Raw genomic sequence first — 21,027 nt, 5'->3', positions numbered from 1 at the left:
TGTCCACCTGAAAATATGGGCATATAAAAATTTCATAATGTATTAAATATTGAATTTTATGTTTCCATATTTTCACGGCATGATATTTTCAACACCAATATTGATTGAAATGAAACAGTATTGAATTTTATTTAATTCGTGTTTTTATTTTCGAGTGTTATGAAAAATATTGAGAGGTTTATCTCCTATTAGTCCATTCTAGTTTATTAAATATTCAAAAGTTCATAAAGATGTCCTTTCCACACAAATTCCTCCCAACATCAACGATTGGTTATTTTGCGCACCTGTATATCTCGGTTATCAAGACGTTATTAAAGTGTATAATATGAACTAAGCGACTGGATAATTACGTCTATCATTACCTGCGCGTACGACAGGACACCTTACCTGTGACTCAAACGTCGAACATCCAAAATGGCGTCGTCGTACAGGGGGACATCGCTTTCTGCATCAACGTACTTTACAGACTACGCAAGTACCATTGGTACTGCTATAGAGAGACCAACGTTAAAGACTCGTATGCAAGATTTCAAGGAATTTCTATCGTCAACAAATGATCAAGGACAGTTTCTTATTTTCGGTAAAAATGCATTGGATTTGTGTGAGTATTTAAGAGCTCTTTTCTACAAAAATTGGGTCATGACTCATTATGAACATATTTACAGTGTAAAATATTTTAACTTTATAGTCATCCAATAGGTATATATGCCTAATTTGACTTTATTTTTTTTACTACCAATAAATTATCCCCAAATTATCTGAATGAAGGCTACAGATCAGATAGGACAACTGTCCATGTAAATCAAACCAGATAAATTTGCATAATGTTTTGTTTACATGTTGGTCTACATGGGGCCTATTTTTTAACGCTCCTTGCTGACTTGCCTCAGAATGATACATCTGTGCTTATAAAATCAAAAATCTGTTTGTCTGTTAGGGACGAAACCCTATCAATAATCAGCATTCAGTGGCAATACTATATACCGGAAAACTACCGTAAAACACCATGTTATACTGAATACCGGGAAACACCGGAAAAACACTATAAATACCGGAAAACACACTAAATACCAGAAAACACACTAAATACAAGAAAACACACTAAATACAAGAAAACACCCTAAATAGGTAACCCGGAGCCTGTAGGGGGGTGTAGGGGTAGGGTTTTCCAGAGGACCCGACTGGGGTTAGGATTAGAGTTAGGGTTAGGTTTTTCCGGTCTTTAGGGTGTTTCCGGTGTTTAGTGTGTTTTCCTATATTTAATGTTTTTCCGGTATTCAGTATAACATGGTGTTTTCCGGTATATAGTATAGCCTGTCCAGAGTTACCACCGAAAACCATTTTTAACAGATTTTTTCAAATTTGGTCCGAATCATTGGAGTCATGACAAATTCATATTGCTTAGCAGTATTCTGCAACCTTCTGTTCCACATTTAGTTATGCCCTTACATGTATTACGAAAACTTTGTACACGCGATGGAGATAAATAGTTTTTAACAGATCTTCATCAAATAGAGCCTTGGTTGTTAATACACATTGAATTATTTAGGAAATAAACTTGTATTACTTGTATTTTAATGGTAAATCTTGAGTCAGTTCTTAACTGATATTTTTTTTTCAAATTCGATATGAAGCATATTGGGACAATTAGAGGATGAGCCCTAATGATTTTCCCTGTTATCTGTCCATCTATTGTATCTTGCTGGGCAACCATGTTTCAATCCGTTCAAAATCACAGCCATCCAACAGAGAGTTTGTTATGGGCTTGTCATGTTGATAAATGTCTAATTAATAATTTATATAACATTTGAAGCCAAAAGAAAAACTTGCAATATAAGCAGATTTAGCTCTTACACAATGCATAGATATTTAACATTAGTCATGAAATTGATGTTTTGACTGTATAATGTGTCAATATGTGTTGATCACTCCAGGATTTTCTTGTAAGTGTGGCACAAGCCAATGATGGAGGGGAAACGATCAATAATTTCTGGCAAAATATGTGTGTCATTTAATGGAGTATGTTCTGCTGGATAAGGAATAAATCAACAGAAATTATTACAACAGTCTGGTTTTGTGGGTTGAATTATATTCAGTTTGAACTAGGATTGGGATTGATATGAATTTTTCATATCACATTTAAATCGCAGAGTTATAGTCTTTTGAAAACTGTTTCGTATTGCCCTTTGTGTGCTTGAGTTGCTCTTAATCCGAGAATTGATGAAGAACACATGCCTTGGTAATTTGGTTGCAACAGGTAGAAGAATCAAACAGCAATTTATTACATAATGTTTTGAGAACTTTTGAAAGGTAATAATTTGAAATGAGATTTATGAGGTAAGGAGATACATGTATTATTATTTTGATTGTAAAAAGCACAGAATCAACAATTAATTATCTCAAGTGCACCAAAAGCTAATATATTATATATGAGGGTTTTTTTTATTTTTCAGTTCTACATATTTTGTACATATTGGTTATGTGGGTGATATTGGCACTAGTTTTGGTAGGGTTTATGGCTGTATTTTATGTGGTTATTGACTGGAATTATCCAACATTACAGGGACCAGACAGCATCTTACAAACACCTGGTAACACAATAGATTTTATCCAATCTTATTAAAATAAGATTCATTTTGTGAAGCCATAAACTGTGGGGTCTTCCTTGTACACATGCATGTATGCATACATACATAAAAGAACTATTTGCAGTTGGAATTCAATGAAGGCTAGGTTGTATCTATTGTCATAATTCAATCATCATCTTATCTGTATGAAAGTTGTATTCATTATTTAGATTAATAAACCGAAGAAGCCTATATAATTTCAACAATTTCCATTAATTACTTCTAAAGTTATGGCTCTGTTTCACTTTGTAGAACCTTATAAACAACTTCCATTAATTAATTCTAAGAGTAATGGGCCTTGTGTCACTTTGTAGAACCTTGTAAAGACTGGAACAGCAAAAATTATTATCTGATCTGATTCTAGATAACTCATAGAATATTCCATGCCATTCAATCATTCTCAAACGAATGCAGGATTTTAAGTCGATGACTAGGCCTATCATACCTGAAAAATCTAAAAAATTTAGGGTCACAACATTTTGAGTAGGAGTCTTTTGAAGCTAGGGTAAAAAATTTACTTAAAATATGGCGTATTGTGCCTCAAAACAAATATTGTTTTCATTTCAAAAAATGTTCACTACATCGTGTGACTTCTGTAGTAGAACCCAGATTGAAAATAAATGACCTCCAGGGTTTTCATTTTTTAAAATATCTGCATGGTTGTCTGAATCACAGTAATATTTAGATTGTCAGTAGAAGAAAGAACAAAATTAGAAAATTCAGTTTGGTTCGTTTTGCAATTTCCTATTTTATTAACCTACAATTAGGAGCGGCTTCTTTTGGTTCATAAATTCTAATATTATTATTCTTATTATAGACAAATTTTGTTCGATTTTACCCAGTGCTAATTATACGTAGTCTAGCAGTACTATTAATATAAATTATAGAAAAATACAATGTACTGTTGTTCTGTTTGCAGGTTTATCTTTCCGTCCTCAACCAGATTCTATGTCGACAGTTATTAGATTTGTAAAAGGGGACGCCACGACATATGCAAATTATCTAGATCATACAGAGGCATATTTAAGATGTAAGTATATTATGGTTACATTACTATGGTAGATAAACGACTTTTTTGGGACGCTGCGTAGGGGGGCTAAAATAAAATTTTAATTTCAAAATTGTAGGGCTCAGACAGTAGACAATATCAAATAACTGTAATCTCATGACTTGTAATATGGGTAAAGACATGTTTCAGACAGTAAATAACTTACACCATTGGTAATGCTGTTCGGTTTATGTTCCAGAGTTATATGCTCCCTTTTCCAATTCATGAGAGAGCGAACCATATAGCTAATCAGCGTTCTGTGACCTTTCGTTCCAGAGTTATGCACCCTTTCCCGAAAACCTTTTGGATGTGATAAAGCTTCAGTTTTAAACAGATTTATTTCAAATTTGGTGTGAGGCATTTGGGTCATGAGATTACCCCACTTTTCCAAAAACGTGAAAGAAGCTATATTTTTTAACAAATTTTTTTCAAATTTGGTTTGAACCATTGGGGTCATAAGAGGATGAACCTTATTGATAAACAATGTTCCACAAGCTTTTGCTCGGGAATTATGTAGGTGTATCGTGCATGACAACTACTTTTTGTTCCTTCCAAATGACTAGATACTTATCTTTGCTAGTCCCTCTATCCTGTACTTCTGACTCCAAATTGAGTAAATGTTATCTTCTGTTTGCCAAAGCACACCCTGCTTAATCTCAGCTTTCAAAGTAAATGCAAGCATTACATAACTAACAAAGTGTATTGGTATTTTTTCTAGATTACGAAAATGAAAACCAGCAAGGCGAGAATTACATAGATTGTAGTTCAATTAGAGAGCGACGAAAGGAAAATTTTAATAAAGTTTGTCGTTTTGATGTTACTTCACTTGGTTCTGATTGTGTTAAGCAACAGAATTTTGGTTTTGATGATGGTCAACCATGTATTTTATTAAAACTAAATAAGGTAATGTGTTGTTACTTGTCATGGTATGAACTTAATGAATAACAAGGGCTATTTTGCAGGTTCTTGAATCTCTATTGAAATAATTATTGAGATCATATATTAGGTCATTCTTCAGTGTTATCTTATTGCATATCTGATGTCTGGATAATCAAGGCCATCCAAAAGATATGTCCGACTATCATGCAATCTGATTAAAATCAGATGTTATTTTTGTGATATATTTTCTAAAATGTCGGATCAAATCATGTGAACTAACTGACCAATCAAGTGGATGATTTTCAGGACTGTACTTTTATATGGGATTATGGTGAATGAAACCATTTCATCGAAAATAATTGATTAGAAATTAGTATAAATTTTTGAAAAACTTAATGTAGGTCACATTAGATAGACCCAGTTTCGTCTATTTTAAGATTCCACGAATAGAGCTCTATGCCCTTTAATGGTGTTCTAGAAAATAGGTTATTATAGAGTTAGCTGCCTTGCCTTTCCTTTCAGTAACCATGAGGATGCTTTATTGTCAGTCCGGAACGTCCCGAATTGACGGAATTCCAATCGAGTGACATGGAATTCAGTCCTGTCCAGTTCTGCAAATCTCGACAACTGAGGTGGTGGTTGTAGTCTAAAATCCCACTTTTCACTCGATTGTCACCTCATTTGGGGATTGAGAGATTTCAATTCTGGAATGTTCAATCTAGTATCCCCTATGAATTGATCATTTAGTAAATTGTGTTTTTAGATTTTTAACTGGATACCAGAAGAATATACTAATGAAACCATTCCATCTGCAATCGGAGGTAGTTGGTCACAGTGGAGTATAACAGTTAATTGTGAAGGAGAGGTAAGTGCTCAGGGATAAACCTTTATCTGATAATGCAAATTATGGAATACCAAAGAGCTCTTTATTTAGTGTTCTTAGTTCTTAAACATACATTATGCAAGGGCTAAATCTGCCTATTTCAGGTCTTTCTTTAGGCCAGAAATGTTATCTAAATTATTAATTAAACATTAAATAACTTATCCAGACCATAATCAACTCTCGATGTCATTGCTAACTTGCGATATTTACTGGATTAAGATCCTATTTGCTGCTCAACTTTCATTCATGATTTAATCATGAAATGGATAATCAAGACTATGTTTTTTTATCGTACTGACTTCAGTAATGATCATCGTGGCTAAGCCGAAAATTCAATCGCTAAATTCTTGGTTCTGTGTGGATCAACTTGAGTGCAATTTTCAGCAAATTCCCTTTACATTATCTAGTTTTTAACTTTTATAGTGAGAACTGCTAGCTCTTTATCTAATCTCTCATAATGTATCTTTAATAGAGTGTAATACATTACAACTTTTCAAATTATTTTTTGACACATTTATATTTACATACCTTGAAAAAAGATCAAAGATATCGGGATGCATACTATTGAAAAGGTCCAAATACATTTTAAAACTGTAAAATATCAGTCAAATTGATCCATTCTGAACCGATATTTTAGCGATTGAATTTTCGGCCTAGCCTCGATCATCATTACTAAAGTTTGTACGATAAAAAACATAGTTTTGATTATCCATTTTATGATTAAATCATGAATGGAAGTCGAACAGCAAATCGGAACTTAATCCAATAAACATTGCAGGCTGGCGATGACATCAAGAATTGATTATGGTCTGGATAAGTTAAAGATACATTATGGGAGCTTAGATAAAGAGCTGACAGTTCTCACTATAATAGTTCAAAACTAGATACTATAAAGGGAATTTGCTGAAAATTTCAGTCAAATTGATCCACTATGAACCAAGATTTTAACGATTGAATTTTCGGCCTAGCCTCGATCATCATTACTGAAGTCGGTAGGATAAAAAACATAGTCTCGATTATCCATTTCATGATTTAATTATGAATGGAAGTAGAACAGCAAACTCGGAACTTAATACGATAAACATTGCAGCCTAGTCTTGCCATCGAGAGTTGATTATGATCTGGATAATATGATGTCGATGGACATTAAAAGAAACAGAAACTTCGAAGTACGATGATATTGTTTTTATACTTTTTGATTCATAAAAACTCCCGTACATAAGAGCTTCGGCAAGGGACACCATCCAATGGCATCCATACACATATATGGAATCAGACTACTGGAATTTAATAGGTCCGTGTTTACAGTCATAAACAGCAACACTACATCACCCTCCTCTTTAGCTAAACACGAAATAAAACAGACATAATAAAACTTAACATTTTAAAACTGGCCCTACAGTTTTTTTTTAGATTTACAAATTACAATGTTTATGCTAACACATAATTCTGGAATCTGCTAGGTAAGCGTCTATGGCGATCTGATCTACGTAAAGGCAGAGGTGGTGGCTGTTCTGGAGGTAAAGGCCTATCAAAGCTCACATTATAGTTATTATTTTCTGAATCTGCTGCTCCATTTTCATCTATATCAAGTGAATCCCTATGCTCACATTCTGTTGCAGTTGGTAAACGTGAAGATTGCTTAAAGAAGCTGCTGTTGCGTGTGACATTAGATTTCCCACGTGATGCCGTGATCATCGACCCTTATTTAGCAGTAACTTGAAGAGGTTCTGGATTATATGGTGTTAATGATTTCTTTAATGAAGTCTCCTTGATTAATACCGCATCTCCAACCTTGATATCAGATGGCCGCACATAAGACTTCTTATCGGCATAAGCTTTCATTTTGAGTTTAGAATCATTGTCTTTCTCCCTCATCTTTTGATCACCAGCTGGGGAGGAAACTATGTGAGGGAGCCATGCTTTGATTGTTCTCGAGAACAAGGCTGTAGCAGGTGGAACTCCAGTTGAACTGTGTGGAGTTGTGCGATAGTCCAACAATAATTTGTACATTTCTTGTTTCCAAGTGTATCCTTGAGCTAGAGCACCTTTGATCTCTTTCTTAATTGTTCGCATGAACCTTTCTGTTTCCGCATTTGCACGGGGCCACAAGGGTGTAATTTTACGATGATGAAAGCCCATATGTTCAGCAAACAAGTGGAAAGCTTGACTATTAAATGGCGGGCCGTTGTCAGTCTTAAGAGACTCGGGTATACCAAATTCTGCAAATATTTTGTCCAAATGAGGAATAACACAATTTGCAGATGTTGAATGTAGAACGACAACCACAACATATCGGGTATGCTCATCAGTCACAACTAGAAGATATTGATTATTGGGGAGTTGTCCAAAATCTGCACTTAATTCAATCCATGGTCCTTTGGGTAGGTTTGACATTACTAATGGTTCACGATTAGATGTAGGAGTTGTTATCTGACAAGTGAGGCAGTGTTTAACTAACGACTCAACATAGTTGTACATACCTCTAAACCAAATCTTTTCACGTAATAAAGAAGTAGTTTTCACTATTCCTTGATGTCCACTGTGTGCTATGTCGACTTCTCTGCATTTGAGTAATTTGGGAAGCACTATTTGATGCCCCTTTAGTAATATCGTATTGTCTTCTACTAGTGACAGTTCTGAACGACAAGAATACAAAGAATGAAAAAGTCCCCTGTCAAGCTCAGCAGTATGAGCATACCATTGATTAGTAACGATAGCTTTGATAACAGCCTTAAGTGTAACATCGTTGTCTGTTGCTTGTTTAATTTCTGATAGTGTGATAGCCTTCGGTGTTGACGTTGATACAATGTAATGAAGATATTCCTCCGCAATCTTTTCTTCGTGGCTACTTGGTGGAAGATTAACTGGGTGTCTACTAAGGTAGTCAGCTGGGTTGTCAAAACCTGGGCGATATTTAACGGTCATGTGATATGGTTGCATTCTCATAACCCAGCGCTCAATTCTTGCGGATAATTGTGATGAAGGATTCATGAATAGGCTGACAAGAGGTTTGTGATCCGTGTAGATTATGAAGGGTGCTCCAAATGTGAAAATACTCACAGGCCCATGTTATGGCCAGTGCCTCGCGTTCTGTCTGGGAATAACGTTGTTCTGTTGGGGTCAGAGCTCGGCTGGCATACTGAATAATTCGGTTATCTTGGGTAAGAATAGCAGATATACCAACTGGACTTCCTCAGTGTAAATTTCTGTTTGTTTGGGTCAAAGAAAGCCAAGGTAGTTGCTTTACTCAATTCTTGTTTAAGGCGATGCAGTGCTTCTTCATGTTTAGCTGTCCAAGCCCAGGGTGTCGATTTCTTAGTCAAGTGACGAAGCTCATGAGTGAGGGTGGCGTAGTTAGGAATAAAATGAGATCCACAAAAGTTCATCATGCCTAAGAGACTCCTGACTTGTGATTGATTTTGAGGTGACGGCAAATCAAGTATAGTTTTCAGTTTGTCATGACTTGGTTTTATACCAGAAGAGCTGAAAATATGCCCAAGAAATTCTAAAGATGTTCGGTTATATTCACATTTGGCACTATTAAGTGTTAATCCCTTGTCTCTAAGACGCTGAAAAAGTGCCGTCAGATTAGCATCTTGATCTTCTTGTGACACACCAAAACAGAGAATATCATCACTGATATTGACTACGCCAGATAAGCCGGAAAGGGCTTGTCGGATGGTCTCCTGAAAAATTTCACTGGCTGAATTGATGCCAAATGAAAGCCGTTTGTACCTATAAAGTCCTAAGTGTGTTGCAAATGTTGTAATATACCGAGAACCCTCATCTAACTCGCACTGATTGTAGCCTTGATTTAAGTCAAGTTTGGAGAACCGTTTGGCCCCTGATAACAGAGTCTTTAGCTCATCAAGAGTGGGAGTTGCATGTCTTTCACGACGGATTGCTTTGTTAGCTGCGCGCATGTCAACACAAACGCGCACAAGTCCGTTGGACTTGGGTTTGGAACACGGCGATAATGTTGAGCAACTGGTGCCACGGATTCATCAATGTGCAATTTCACTTGGGTATCTTTGAGTTTACCCAGGCCTTGAAATAGATCACTGTACGTTTCTTTTAAAGATTCTAGGGTTGGTTGAACTGTATTGACAGCTGCTAATAAATTTAGTTTCTGTGATGATAACCAGCTTAATATAGGTTTTTCTTTCCCGGATACAACACAGATAGTAGATGTACAAGATGCATTAGTAGAATGGAGGGTCGTTATAAATGTTCCTAATAAAGGTATAGGATTATGACCACCATAGGCTGAGATTGTGGTGTCAGAGTGCTGTAACTCAGGTCTAGGGGAAAGCGTATTATAATCATATTCTGAGAGAATGTCAACAGATGCTCCTGAATCAGCTAGGAAGGTAAATGTACCACAATGGTCTACCGAGACATCAAAATGAGGAAGCTGTTTTGAATGATTAATCACAAATAAATATTAATCCTCTAAATCGGAATCTTCATTAAGTACCTGTTGTACTGTTTGTACACGGGCCTTGGGCTGCTGTGATACTGATGCATAGGGTTTGTTTGTTTGATATTGGTTGTATTGCCTTCGTGGTGGTGTGTAAGATTCTTGCCTTAAGGGCTGACTGAATTCCTGTTTTGATAGTGGTGTTCGTGGTGATGAAAATCGAGGAAACTGCTGACGATGATTAATGTATCTTGGAGGTCCTGATCTGCAGACTGCGGAAAAATGGTTATATTTGAAGCACATTTGACACTGTTTATTAAAGGCTGGACAACGGTGTTGACCATTTGGATGAGGCCATGAACCTCCACAATTCATACACTGTTGCCATGGAAAATTTCTGGGTCCTATTATTTTTCTATCTGGAACCTGTGGCTGAAGTTTATTTACAGAGCTGTGAGTTTGTTCAGACATTACGTGGACAGTAGCTAGTTGTGTGGCCCGAGCAAACTGTAGTAACTCTGATAATGTAGTGCTTGGTTTAGTTAAACCATCAATATCAGCAAAGCTACACATAGAGGCTAACCATAGCAAAAAGTCCAACAGAATACCAGTGTAGTATTGTATATAATTCTATAGAAAAACTATAGAGTTTTTTGGGGGGCGTCACCCATTTTCTATAGGATAAAATTCATAGTATTCTACAGAATTTTGGGGGCCTGTAGGAAATAACGGCCCCAAATATTCTATAATTTCTGTAGTGCACATCCTGTAGATTTTCCTACAGATTTATGGCAAAATTTCTATAGGAAAATATTATAGTATTCTATAGGGGTTTTTTTATTGCACTTTCTGTAGGAAATTCTACAGTTATGTATAGGAATGAATACTGTAATATTCTGTAGTTTGAAAATTGGGCCACTATAGTTTTCTGTAGGAATGGGTACTATAGAATTCTATAGACTTTTTTTTATTAAATCTTATTTTGGGAATAAAAATATAGTTGGCCCATGATTTCTTCTAAATTGATAAGCTTATTTTTCTCTCATGGATTCTTCAAAATTGATAAGCTTATTTTTTCTCTCATGGATAAATCTGAATTCTGTTGATGATTCACCAGCCAGAACCTGAAATATAAGGAAAAGAATAGGTAATAAAGTTAAATAACAAAATCACATAAATCTTATCTAATTATAGTAATTTAATATTATTGTTAAGAAAGTAATAAAGTATAGGCCTACTTATCTTTCTATCTTTAATGAATCTGTGAAAAAAAATAGCACCATTCTCTTCAGTTTCTTGTTAATACTAACATATACTATTCAAAAAAAGTAGGGGATATTTGATTTTGGGGGCATAATACTAAAATATGCAAATGACTACGAAAAAAGTCACTATAGAACCTAACAGAAGAAACATTTCCAGTTACATGTGACGCCCAAACGCACCAATAGCTACCGCATGTAATGCAGGTGATGCATGGGATCATCATGGGGGTCCAACCCAAGATTTGCACGACTCTGACTTTGAATGTTACAGGGTGGAAACATCAGTTTAATTGTTTTAGTGACCAGAAAACAAATTTTGATATGCGTCGGCTTACCCAAAATGAAAGGTTACGTGCCCTTGGCATGCTACAGATCGGCACAACACAGGCGGTTGTGGCGTGGACGATGAATGTTTCTCAGTCTGTCATAAGCAGGCTATGGTCCAGATACCGTGATACACAATCTGTACAGGACAGACCACGCTCAGGTCGACCAAGGGCGACAACTCAAGCCCAGGATCGATTTATCCGTACCTTGGCCTTGAGAAATCGTGTCATCACAGCAAATCAGATCAGCGCTCGTCTTCAAACAGACACTGGTGTGAGAGTGAGTGGCCAGACGATTCGAAATCGACTGCATAGGGGTCACCTTCGCGCCCGACGTCCTCGCGTGATCCCTTGTTTGAGAGATCATCACATTCAGGCAAGACGTCGTTGGTGTAGGGATCGTCAACACTGGGATAATCGACGCTGGAGCAATGTGATGTTTTCAGATGAGTCAAGGTTCACTGTTGATTTTTTGGACAGACGTAGGAGGGTGTGGCGTCGTCGAAACGAGCGCTTCCAAGACGTTAACGTCATCAGACATGATCGATTTGGGGGTGGTTCTGTTATGGTGTGGGGAGGCATCACTGTTGCTGGAAGAACGGCTTTACATGTTGTTGCAGGGCGTGTTACAGGCCAGTACTACCGGGACAACATCTTGGCAGTCCATGTTGTGCCGTTCGCACGACGTCATGGCCGCCGTTTCATCTTCCAGGATGACAACGCAAGATGTCACAGGGCCAGGATCGTTACAGGTTACCTCCAACAACAGAACATCACCACATTACCTTGGCCAGCACTGAGTCCCAAACCTCTCCCCCATCGAGCATGTCTGGGACATGCTTGGACAGAGGTTACGTCAACGTCAACAACGTCCTGCCAATGTCCAAGAACTTGCTGCTGTGTTGCAACAGGAATGGGACAATCTGGACCAAAATGACCTTAGACGTCTCATTAGGAGTATGCCACGTCGGATCAATGCTTGTTTGGCAAACAGAGGAGGATTTACCCGTTACTGACTTGGTTGTGATGCTGTGGTAACTTTGCTGTTTGACCCCGGGTATCATTTTGCCCTTATAATGGTCAGTCTGTGCCTTACTTAGTCTAACGATCATTTGGAATAAATCGATGAATGTGAACTTCATTTCATTTTGTCATTTGTTTCTTCGTCAGTTTCATTAGGTGACTTTAATAACACTTAAAAATCAAATATCCCCTACTTTTTTTGAATAGTATATTAAGTTGTTAAACACTGAATTTTTGAATTTAAAATTCAGCCAATGGCCAAACAGATTTCAAGAGAGTATATAATTTGAGTACAGAATCTGCTATAGTCATTAAGATCTAACTAGCAGGATCAAATAACAGTCAGACTGTGTTCTAAATAAACTTTGTCTTTATTTCATAGACTTATCTGAAGAATAATTTATTATCTGATATTTTTGTTGTGAAGATCTACATTACTGGCATTTTTTGGAGGGTGGGTGGGGAATTCCTTTGAGTGTCAACATGTATCACTATTTCATTCATATTATATACACTATTTTATACTTAATATTTTATTTTTCGTGGTAAGCTTATTTTAGTTTGTCATTTGGTATCACAGTAAATTAAGGAAGACTGCATCCATGAAAATTATGTTGGAAAAGTTTACATAATTCACACAAGTGCCTCACTAAATTCTGTTGTAAACTATAGTATGAATAAAAGACATCGCAAATTTATGAAATCTGTAGTATAGAACATTGTTTCTACATTATTGTGTAGGAAACTATAGTAGGCTATTTGTTAAAATGGTTTAAGTACAGTATACATATAAATTCTACAGAAAACTATAGAAGGCTCATGCATTATATTTTTCTCCACAAAATCTATAGAAAAAAATGTCAGAATGTCATAGAAAACTATAGGATTACACAACTGACATGAGACAATAAGTTAGTTCTATAGAAAACTATAGTTTTTACCACCAAATCTATAAGAACACCAGCTGACATGAGAATACAAGTTAGTTTTATAGCAAACTATAGTTTTTACCACAAACGCTATAGAAAACTGAAGGATTACTCAAATGACTCGAGGATACAGGTTAGTTCTATAGAAAACTATAGCAGCACCAATAAATCTGTAGGTTTATTTTTTTTCCTGTAGTTTCTTACAGTATTCTATAGAATTCTGTAGGAAATTACACTTGGAAAATATTCATCTATCGATCCTACACAAAACTATAGTACATGTTTTTGAATCTATAGTCATGCGAAAAAAACTACAGAATGAATTTTTTTTCCTTCAGCATTCTATAGCATTCTATAGAATCCCACAAACTGCTATAGAAACCTTTACTTTTTCTATAGGACTTTTTCACAAGCAACGCTTTCTTATGTGCATCGTCGGTAATGTCATAACCAACAAAAAGGTTGTGTTTAGGCGTCGTACCCATTTCCTCCAGCGTATTGCACGGCCATCAGCTGTGCAATCAAACGGTGGATATGAAGGGAGAGAATGTGCCATGATGATGGTTTTGATTTAGTGTCTGATGAGAACACAGGATAAGTTCATGAACCACAACACTCGTCGCCAATATGATGTCGATGGACATTAAAAGAAACAGAAACTTCGAAGTACGATGATATTGTTTTTATACTTTTTGATTCATAAAAACTCCCGTACATAAGAGCTTTGGCAAGGGACACCATCCAATGGCATCCATAAACATATATGGAATCAGACTACTAGAATTTAATAGGTCCGTGTTTACAGTCATAAACAGCGACACTACAGATAAGTTAATTAATGTCTAATTAATAATTTAGTAACATTTCAGACGTAAAGAAAGACCTACAATAGGCAGAATTAGCTCTTGCATAATGTATGTTTAATATTATAATAGTATTGAAAAGGCTAATATATTATAATAATATTGAAAGGGTTAATAATATATTTTAATTTTGGGAATGTAACAAAATTGGAATCTGGTAATCGCTTCCTGTCCATGTGTTTAGTACGACAGTAGACCTACGTACTTGTCAAACGTCTGTGTCACTTGTGAGTGAAGCAGGGAAGTGCTTGGTCGCTCTCTCAGCATGCCAAAACACAAACATCACAAGAAATAATTGGAACAACAAATATCAAATCAAGTGAATGGATATGTCAGTATCAAAATAACCTATTTTGTTTAAGTACGTTTTATTTTTGATTGCCGCCCAATGCTAAAGACCCCTACTACTAGAGAATTTTGAAGTACATGTAATTAAGATATACCATGTTATTCCTGAATAACCTAGTTTGTGTAAAGTAGATGTTCATTGCTATTTTCTTAATCCTATTTTATTTGGTGCTTTTTTCAGAATGCTGCTGACAAAGAAAATATAGGCCAGTTGTTTTATTTCCCAGCAGAAGGCTTCCATTTCAAATATTTCCCATATTTAAATCAGCAGGGTTATAGGTCACCACTGGTATTTGTAAGATTTGATGAGCCTCGCCCTGGAACCCTTATCATGGTAACCTGTAAAGCCTATGCTAAAAATATAGTACATAATACAATCGCTTTAGCAGGGCAAGTCCATTTTGAACTTTTGGTTGATTAAGTTATTTTGTTAGTTTATGTGTACCATCATCATATGGAATTAAACAGTAGATAAGTTTATAAAATATAATTTTCAAAAAACATTTAAATTCACCCAATTATCAAAAGTCCTAGAACTACACTACTTTGTGTAATCTAATCTGAATAAGCATTTGATTATGTCTTTTATAAAATCTATAAGATTTATGTGTATGATATTTAAAACATCTGTAATTACTCATTTATGTAATGTAGTTTGGATAATTAGCATTCGAGTATGTCCATTATAAAATCTATAGGGTTTATGTGTATTGTTTGTAAAACATCTACTTAGTGTAATGTAGTTTGGAAATCTGTAGGGTTTATCTGTATGATTTTTAAAACATCTGCATCGGATTTTCAAACAATCTAATTTCAACACCCTTAATAATAGTCAAATCATGGCAAATCAAAAGATAACTTCACATTGGTAGTAACCTTTAATCCCCTCGGAACCCAATTTTAACACCCTTAATAATCAAATCATGGCAAATCAACTACAGACTGGTAGTACATGTACCTTTTAATCCCTCTGAACCCAAAACATAAATTTGTTACTTACCCCATTGATTTGGAATTATAAAATATTTATTCGAAACCAATGGGTCAGTCCTATAGTTGCATTTATTACTGAAGAGAGAATGTAAGCAGTCAAATTACATGCACCCAGTTTCCTTGATTTATGACTGTACATTGTATACATTGACTTATATGGTAAATTAAGATTACTTCTGTTATAGAAGTAGATTGATACTGCACACAATGTCTTGCTTGAGAACTTTTAAACTGAAAATACATAAATATTACCATGCACTGGTACGTAAATGTTATCCTGCACAGACAAGTCCAATATTTCTGTCATCTAGTATAAGTAATGTGCAATTGGCACAATAATGGTACGCCAACGGATCACGCCATATCTGTATTTTAAGTAATATTAGTTCATTTTCATTTAATACATTGGCACAGCATCCCAATTCACCATTTCCCATCTTATTTTTATCGTCAGTTTATTTATTTGATCTGAATTTCATAACCATCAATATCATCATAGAATGGTGCCATCAATATTATCATAAACTGGTGACATCATTACCATAACATGGTGACATCAATAAGGAATAGTAACATAGTCCTAGAACTGGTAACCATGTGTGCTTGTAATATAACATTAAACTGAGACTGAGTATGCTGCCTAAAGTCTGTTATGTTCATACCACAATCTAATCTGAGATAAAATACTAAAAGTTATTATATACTTTTAGTTAAGATGAAGCCACCTTCTAAAAAAAGGATTGTGTGGTGATCAAATAATTCAATGGTTTTGGCAAAAGGGCGTATTTTTTAACTTCAGAGAGAGGAGAGTTGCACTCCTTGACAGTACTTCCCTCCCCCTTCTGAGTCTTATGGACACATCTGGTTTTAATTTTGGTTGGGGAAGTTGATTTTATTGGGAGTTTTTTTGTAGAAAATTATATTTTATATTGTTCAGATATGTATTTTTTTTTATAGTTTTCAAAAATAATTGTAAACTAAAGTTTTTTGTCTATTGTTTTAATATTATAGTTATATTATAATTTAAAATATTGATGCGTCATTTTAGCACTATTGGAATCACTTGCAAACAACAATATGGTGAAAGGTGAATCTCTAATGGGAATATCAGTCCAAAAATGGTTCAATTGTGTGTAGTATTTATAAAGATACATGTATGTTGAATTGAAATTTCATTGATCTAGGCTTCTTTGCTATGTAATAAGCCTGTCATCATTTTGTTACCTGCAAGAATTTATTGGTAGACATGTTTTAAACCGGATTTCATCTAAACATGGACATATCTAGCATTAGTATTTTGATTTTTTAATTGAATATTAAATATTTCAACCTCATTACATTAAGTAATTTTTACAAACCCACATATAATTTAAGAGTATTATCATCACCCTGTCTGTCACCTCAGTCTGTTGTCTGCAGTCTGCAATTTGTCTATCCACACTCTACAGGTCAGGATTCTTCATGAATTGTTATCAACTTAGTAGGGATTGTTCATTGGGTCACATGCCAGAACACTATCAGAATTTTTGGACTACAAATTGCATATTCTCTCCCCTTGACACCAAAACATGTGATTGTGATAGAGGCTACAGTTTTTAACAGATTCTTTTCAAATTTGGTTTGAAGTATTGTGGTCATGAGAGGATAAAGCCTATCGATATTCAGCATTCTGCGACTTTGTGTAAATGAGTTATTGCCCTTTGCCGAAAACCTTGTGAACGGGATAGAAGCTACAGATTTTAATGGCTTCTTTTCAAATTTGATGGAAAGCTGTGGGGTCACGAGCGAAATGAAATGGGGTTTAACGTCATACCTTTCTGCACTGACTGGGCTCATGAAGACGGAGGGTCAAGAGAGGACAAACCCTATAGATATCCAGTGTTTTTTGCTATTCTGTTAAAAGTCCTCCACACCCCCCCACCACATTGACAAAAAAAACTTATGAACACCATAGAGGCTATAGTTTTGAACGGATTCTTTTCAAACTAGATGTGAAGCATTGTAGTGTATATATTCATTCTTATAGGCTGTATTCATTAGCCTAGTAGGACATTAAACCCCATTTCATTTCATTCTTATAGGAAATCTAAAAGATTTTTTTTGTGAGTGGTCAGTCTCACACTGTGCTGTGTTTTAATATAAAAAAAGCTAATGTTATTCTTGCCATTCGGTCTAGTGTAGCAGGTATAGAGTTTTATTCTTTAGTTATTAAAGCCTCTTCCATGTTTTAGGCTTAACTGTTGATCATTAGGAATTTTTTAAAAAATATATCTGTTGACATTCAATAAGATACTACCCAGACTTAACATTTTTATTTCTATATCATTTGTCCTTTTTGTATATGAGCATGTTATTTTTATACGTCCAAATTTTCATGTGGACATATTATGTCGTCGCCCCTGTCCGTCCATGGGTCTGTGTGTCTTTGGGTCACAATTTTTATCCGTTTTTTTTGTTGTTTCTTTTTACGAAACTTAAAATATATGTTTATATCCCAAAGATTACTGTTGATATGGGCACATATCGGACAGCAAACTTCATGGATTATTGTCATTGATAGTACGGAAAATCACGTTTTTAGCTTGTGTACCCTCCGTGTTGGAGTTATGCCGCCTGCCCTTTATGCAAAATGTGAAATATGTACAAAATTTATGGACTCTTCCGATGCAGATGAAACTTACCATAAATGTAATGTTTTAAAATTTCTAGCTTTGGACCTTCCATTTTGGTGTAGGGCTTTTTTTTTTAATTGAGATATATCTGGTGTGTGGGTGTATTTCCACACTTAGTGTTATTGTATTAATTCATTGTAAATAGCCAATCAAATCATATATAGATATATATTATATTTACATGTAACATTCCTTTAATAACTACATATATTTCTTTTTTACTATTTTTTATACACTCACATTGAAATGTGGTCATATATTGTCATCACCCCCGTCTGTCAACATCAACTTGATCTTGATAATAAAAAAAAAATCTTTCCCAAGTTTGTTAGTGTCTTGTAAATTCTTCCATTACCAACAAGAGCATAAAATGTGACATCCTTTATTATGGACTACTCAGACAACTTAGCTGCTGTGGCCGTATGTTTCGTTACCTGGCAACCTACCTTATTAATTCATTGTAAATAGGTCAATCAAATCGTAGATACATGTATGTATAACATTCCTTTTATAATAATAAATATATATATATTTCTTTTTTAATATCTTTTGTTTTTATTTATTTGGATATACACAGTGCTATACTCCATGTAATTTATCTTCCGAGAGCTTAAAATGTTACTGTTTGTAACCACAACATACATAGAGAAATGAAAAACCCAAACCCAAAGTCAACAATCAAGGTAGGAGTGTGTTTGGAGAAGGCTGCATGGGTTGATGACGATCTGGAAGTCCGTATGAATATAGTACTTAAATTCTTTGCTTGATAAAGACGGGAGAACCCTCGTCGAAACGTCGCTGAAATAAACTCTTCAAGTAACTTGTATTCCAAATAATTGTGTCATGTGTTATTTTCATCCAGTTACTCAAGCCACTTAAACAAACTGTTAACAAGAAAGTGATTTGGTCGTAAATAAACCCAAAAATACAAGTCGGCAAGCTACCCAAAAGAAAGAATTATGTACCAGTACATGTATATTGATATCTAAGGCAGTTTTAATTTGAAGCAATATAAAGGTGTAACCGGGCAAATTACATGATTGGGATGTTCCTAATTCCCTATAAGAAATGTGTGAGATTCAGACCAGTTATAGTTCCTTTCGGAACGGTCCATGATCGGGCGCTGTCCACTAACCATTTCTATAGCTGCAATAGTTATGAAAATATTGCTCTTCCCCACCTCTGTTCTAAGGCTATTTTGAAATCCTGACACCTTCTCTTTTTCACAGTGATTCCTTATTTTTCGCCAAAAGGAATCATTTCTCGCCATATTAGAGCAAGAGCCCAGGGGGTCAACCTAGCTGAAAAATGTACCAATTTTCGCATATATGGTATCAAAGCATGAATATCTGGTATCATCAAAATGTAAGTCTGCCGGGTACGTATCTGGTGGTGGGTGTGGCTGTGAGGGCTTCGATACTGGGTATGGATTCTTGAGCTAGATTAGCTCAAAAGTGTACCACATGAAAATGGTACGGCAGTGTACCGTACATCTTAAAGTATTACAAAAACACTCTGACAGACATTTATAGTGGTGGGGTACCCCCGACAGAGTTATGTAATTGCCAGACCACAGCTAGGCTAGATTAGCTGAAATCTGTACCACTTATAACTACTTGGAAGTTGTTCAGCACCACCACAGGAATCAAGAATGATCACTGCCAGACAATTTGTTCGGTGGGTTACCCCGACAGACACGACGAAAATACCCCCCCGCCCCAACTAGACTAGATTAGCGGAAGTCCGTACCACCTAAAAGTGCTTGGAAGTTGTTCAGCACCGCCACAGGGATCATGAATTACCACCGCCAGACAGATATTGCGGTGGGGTACCCCTGAAAGAAACGCCCAAAATTCCCCGCCCCGCAACTAGGCTAGATTAGCTGAAATATGTACCACTTATAACTGCTTTGGTGTTGTTCGGCACCACCAAAGGAATCATGAATAAAATAAAACCAAGTACGAACAATCCAAACCATTAGACAAAATTCGAAGTCCTAAAAAACAAAAACGGTATAGGCAAAATAGTGTAATAAGGCAAAATAGTGTAATCAGCATATGGACTGTTCACTGCCAAACCGATTGTACGGTGGGTTACCCCTAACAGACACGCCCAAAATGACACGTCTCGCAATTAGGCTAGAGTGACTGAAGTGTGTACCACTTAAAACTGCTTGGAAATTGTTCACCACCCCAGGGATCACACTGCCCATTGCTAGAGAGTTTGTTTGGTGGGGTTCTCCCAAGAGACACGACAGCCAAGCGCCCCCTCCCAAAAATTTGGCTTTATCAGCTGGGTTAGACTTATTGAGAATTCTGGGTATTACATCATATTTTCATGAGTATGTAATATATATTAAAGATTAAGTAATCGTATGAAGAAGTAGTGGTTCAACTCAGTGACCACTGACATACGAACCATAAAGTCCAGTTGCCAAACCCCATTTTAAGCCTTGACATGGAAATATAGCCCACCTAATGTTTATTGGTGGATTATATATCTTCTATATGTGTAGATTCAGAATTGGGGAAATTTATAAATTCAAGATGGCCGACATGAGGCGGTTTCTGGTTGTTTAGTAAAATATGTGGCAGTTGCTCTCGGACCTCGGTTTGAAAATGTTTCTAGAATAATTCGACCCGCTGAATCCAATGAGCTAGGGTATTCCTCCTGAAAGTGATGGCTAATTCCGCTAGAGGGCCAAATTCAAAATGGAGGTTCATTTTAGAGGGAAACTCATAAAGTTCA

The 21,027-nt window shown here is 35.8% G+C and overlaps 1 protein-coding gene across 1 annotated transcript; it reads left to right on the top strand.

Moving 5' to 3' along the window:
• Nucleotides 1-377: 377 nt before the first annotated feature.
• Nucleotides 378-18,822, top strand: LOC126831596 (sodium/potassium-transporting ATPase subunit beta). The gene is made up of 6 exons (XM_050562192.2): nt 378-601; nt 2,454-2,591; nt 3,547-3,657; nt 4,394-4,578; nt 5,318-5,419; nt 14,796-18,822. Exons 1-6 carry the CDS (start codon nt 415-417, stop codon nt 15,033-15,035), a joined length of 963 nt encoding a protein of 320 aa, XP_050418149.2. The 5' UTR covers nt 378-414; the 3' UTR covers nt 15,036-18,822.
• The last annotated feature ends 2,205 nt before the right edge of the window (nt 18,823-21,027 follow it).

This window comes from Patella vulgata, chromosome 1 (genome assembly GCF_932274485.2).
Source record: "Patella vulgata chromosome 1, xgPatVulg1.2, whole genome shotgun sequence".
NCBI classification, from domain to species: domain Eukaryota; kingdom Metazoa; phylum Mollusca; class Gastropoda; family Patellidae; genus Patella; species Patella vulgata.
Note: the sequence above shows the minus strand (reverse complement) of the source record. Positions and strands in the feature narration are given on the sequence as shown.

What these genes read in the sequence shown, in the direction of transcription:
- LOC126831596 (XM_050562192.2), top strand. Translation starts at nt 415, where the DNA reads ATGGCGTCGTCGTACAGGGGGACATCGCTTTCTGCATCAACGTACTTT. An exon ending in TAAAAATGCATTGGATTTGT is followed by an intron (nt 602 to 2,453) that starts GTGAGTATTTAA and finishes TTTATTTTTCAG; the next exon opens with TTCTACATATTTTGTACATA. An exon ending in TTTTATTAAAACTAAATAAG is followed by an intron (nt 4,579 to 5,317) that starts GTAATGTGTTGT and finishes TTGTGTTTTTAG; the next exon opens with ATTTTTAACTGGATACCAGA.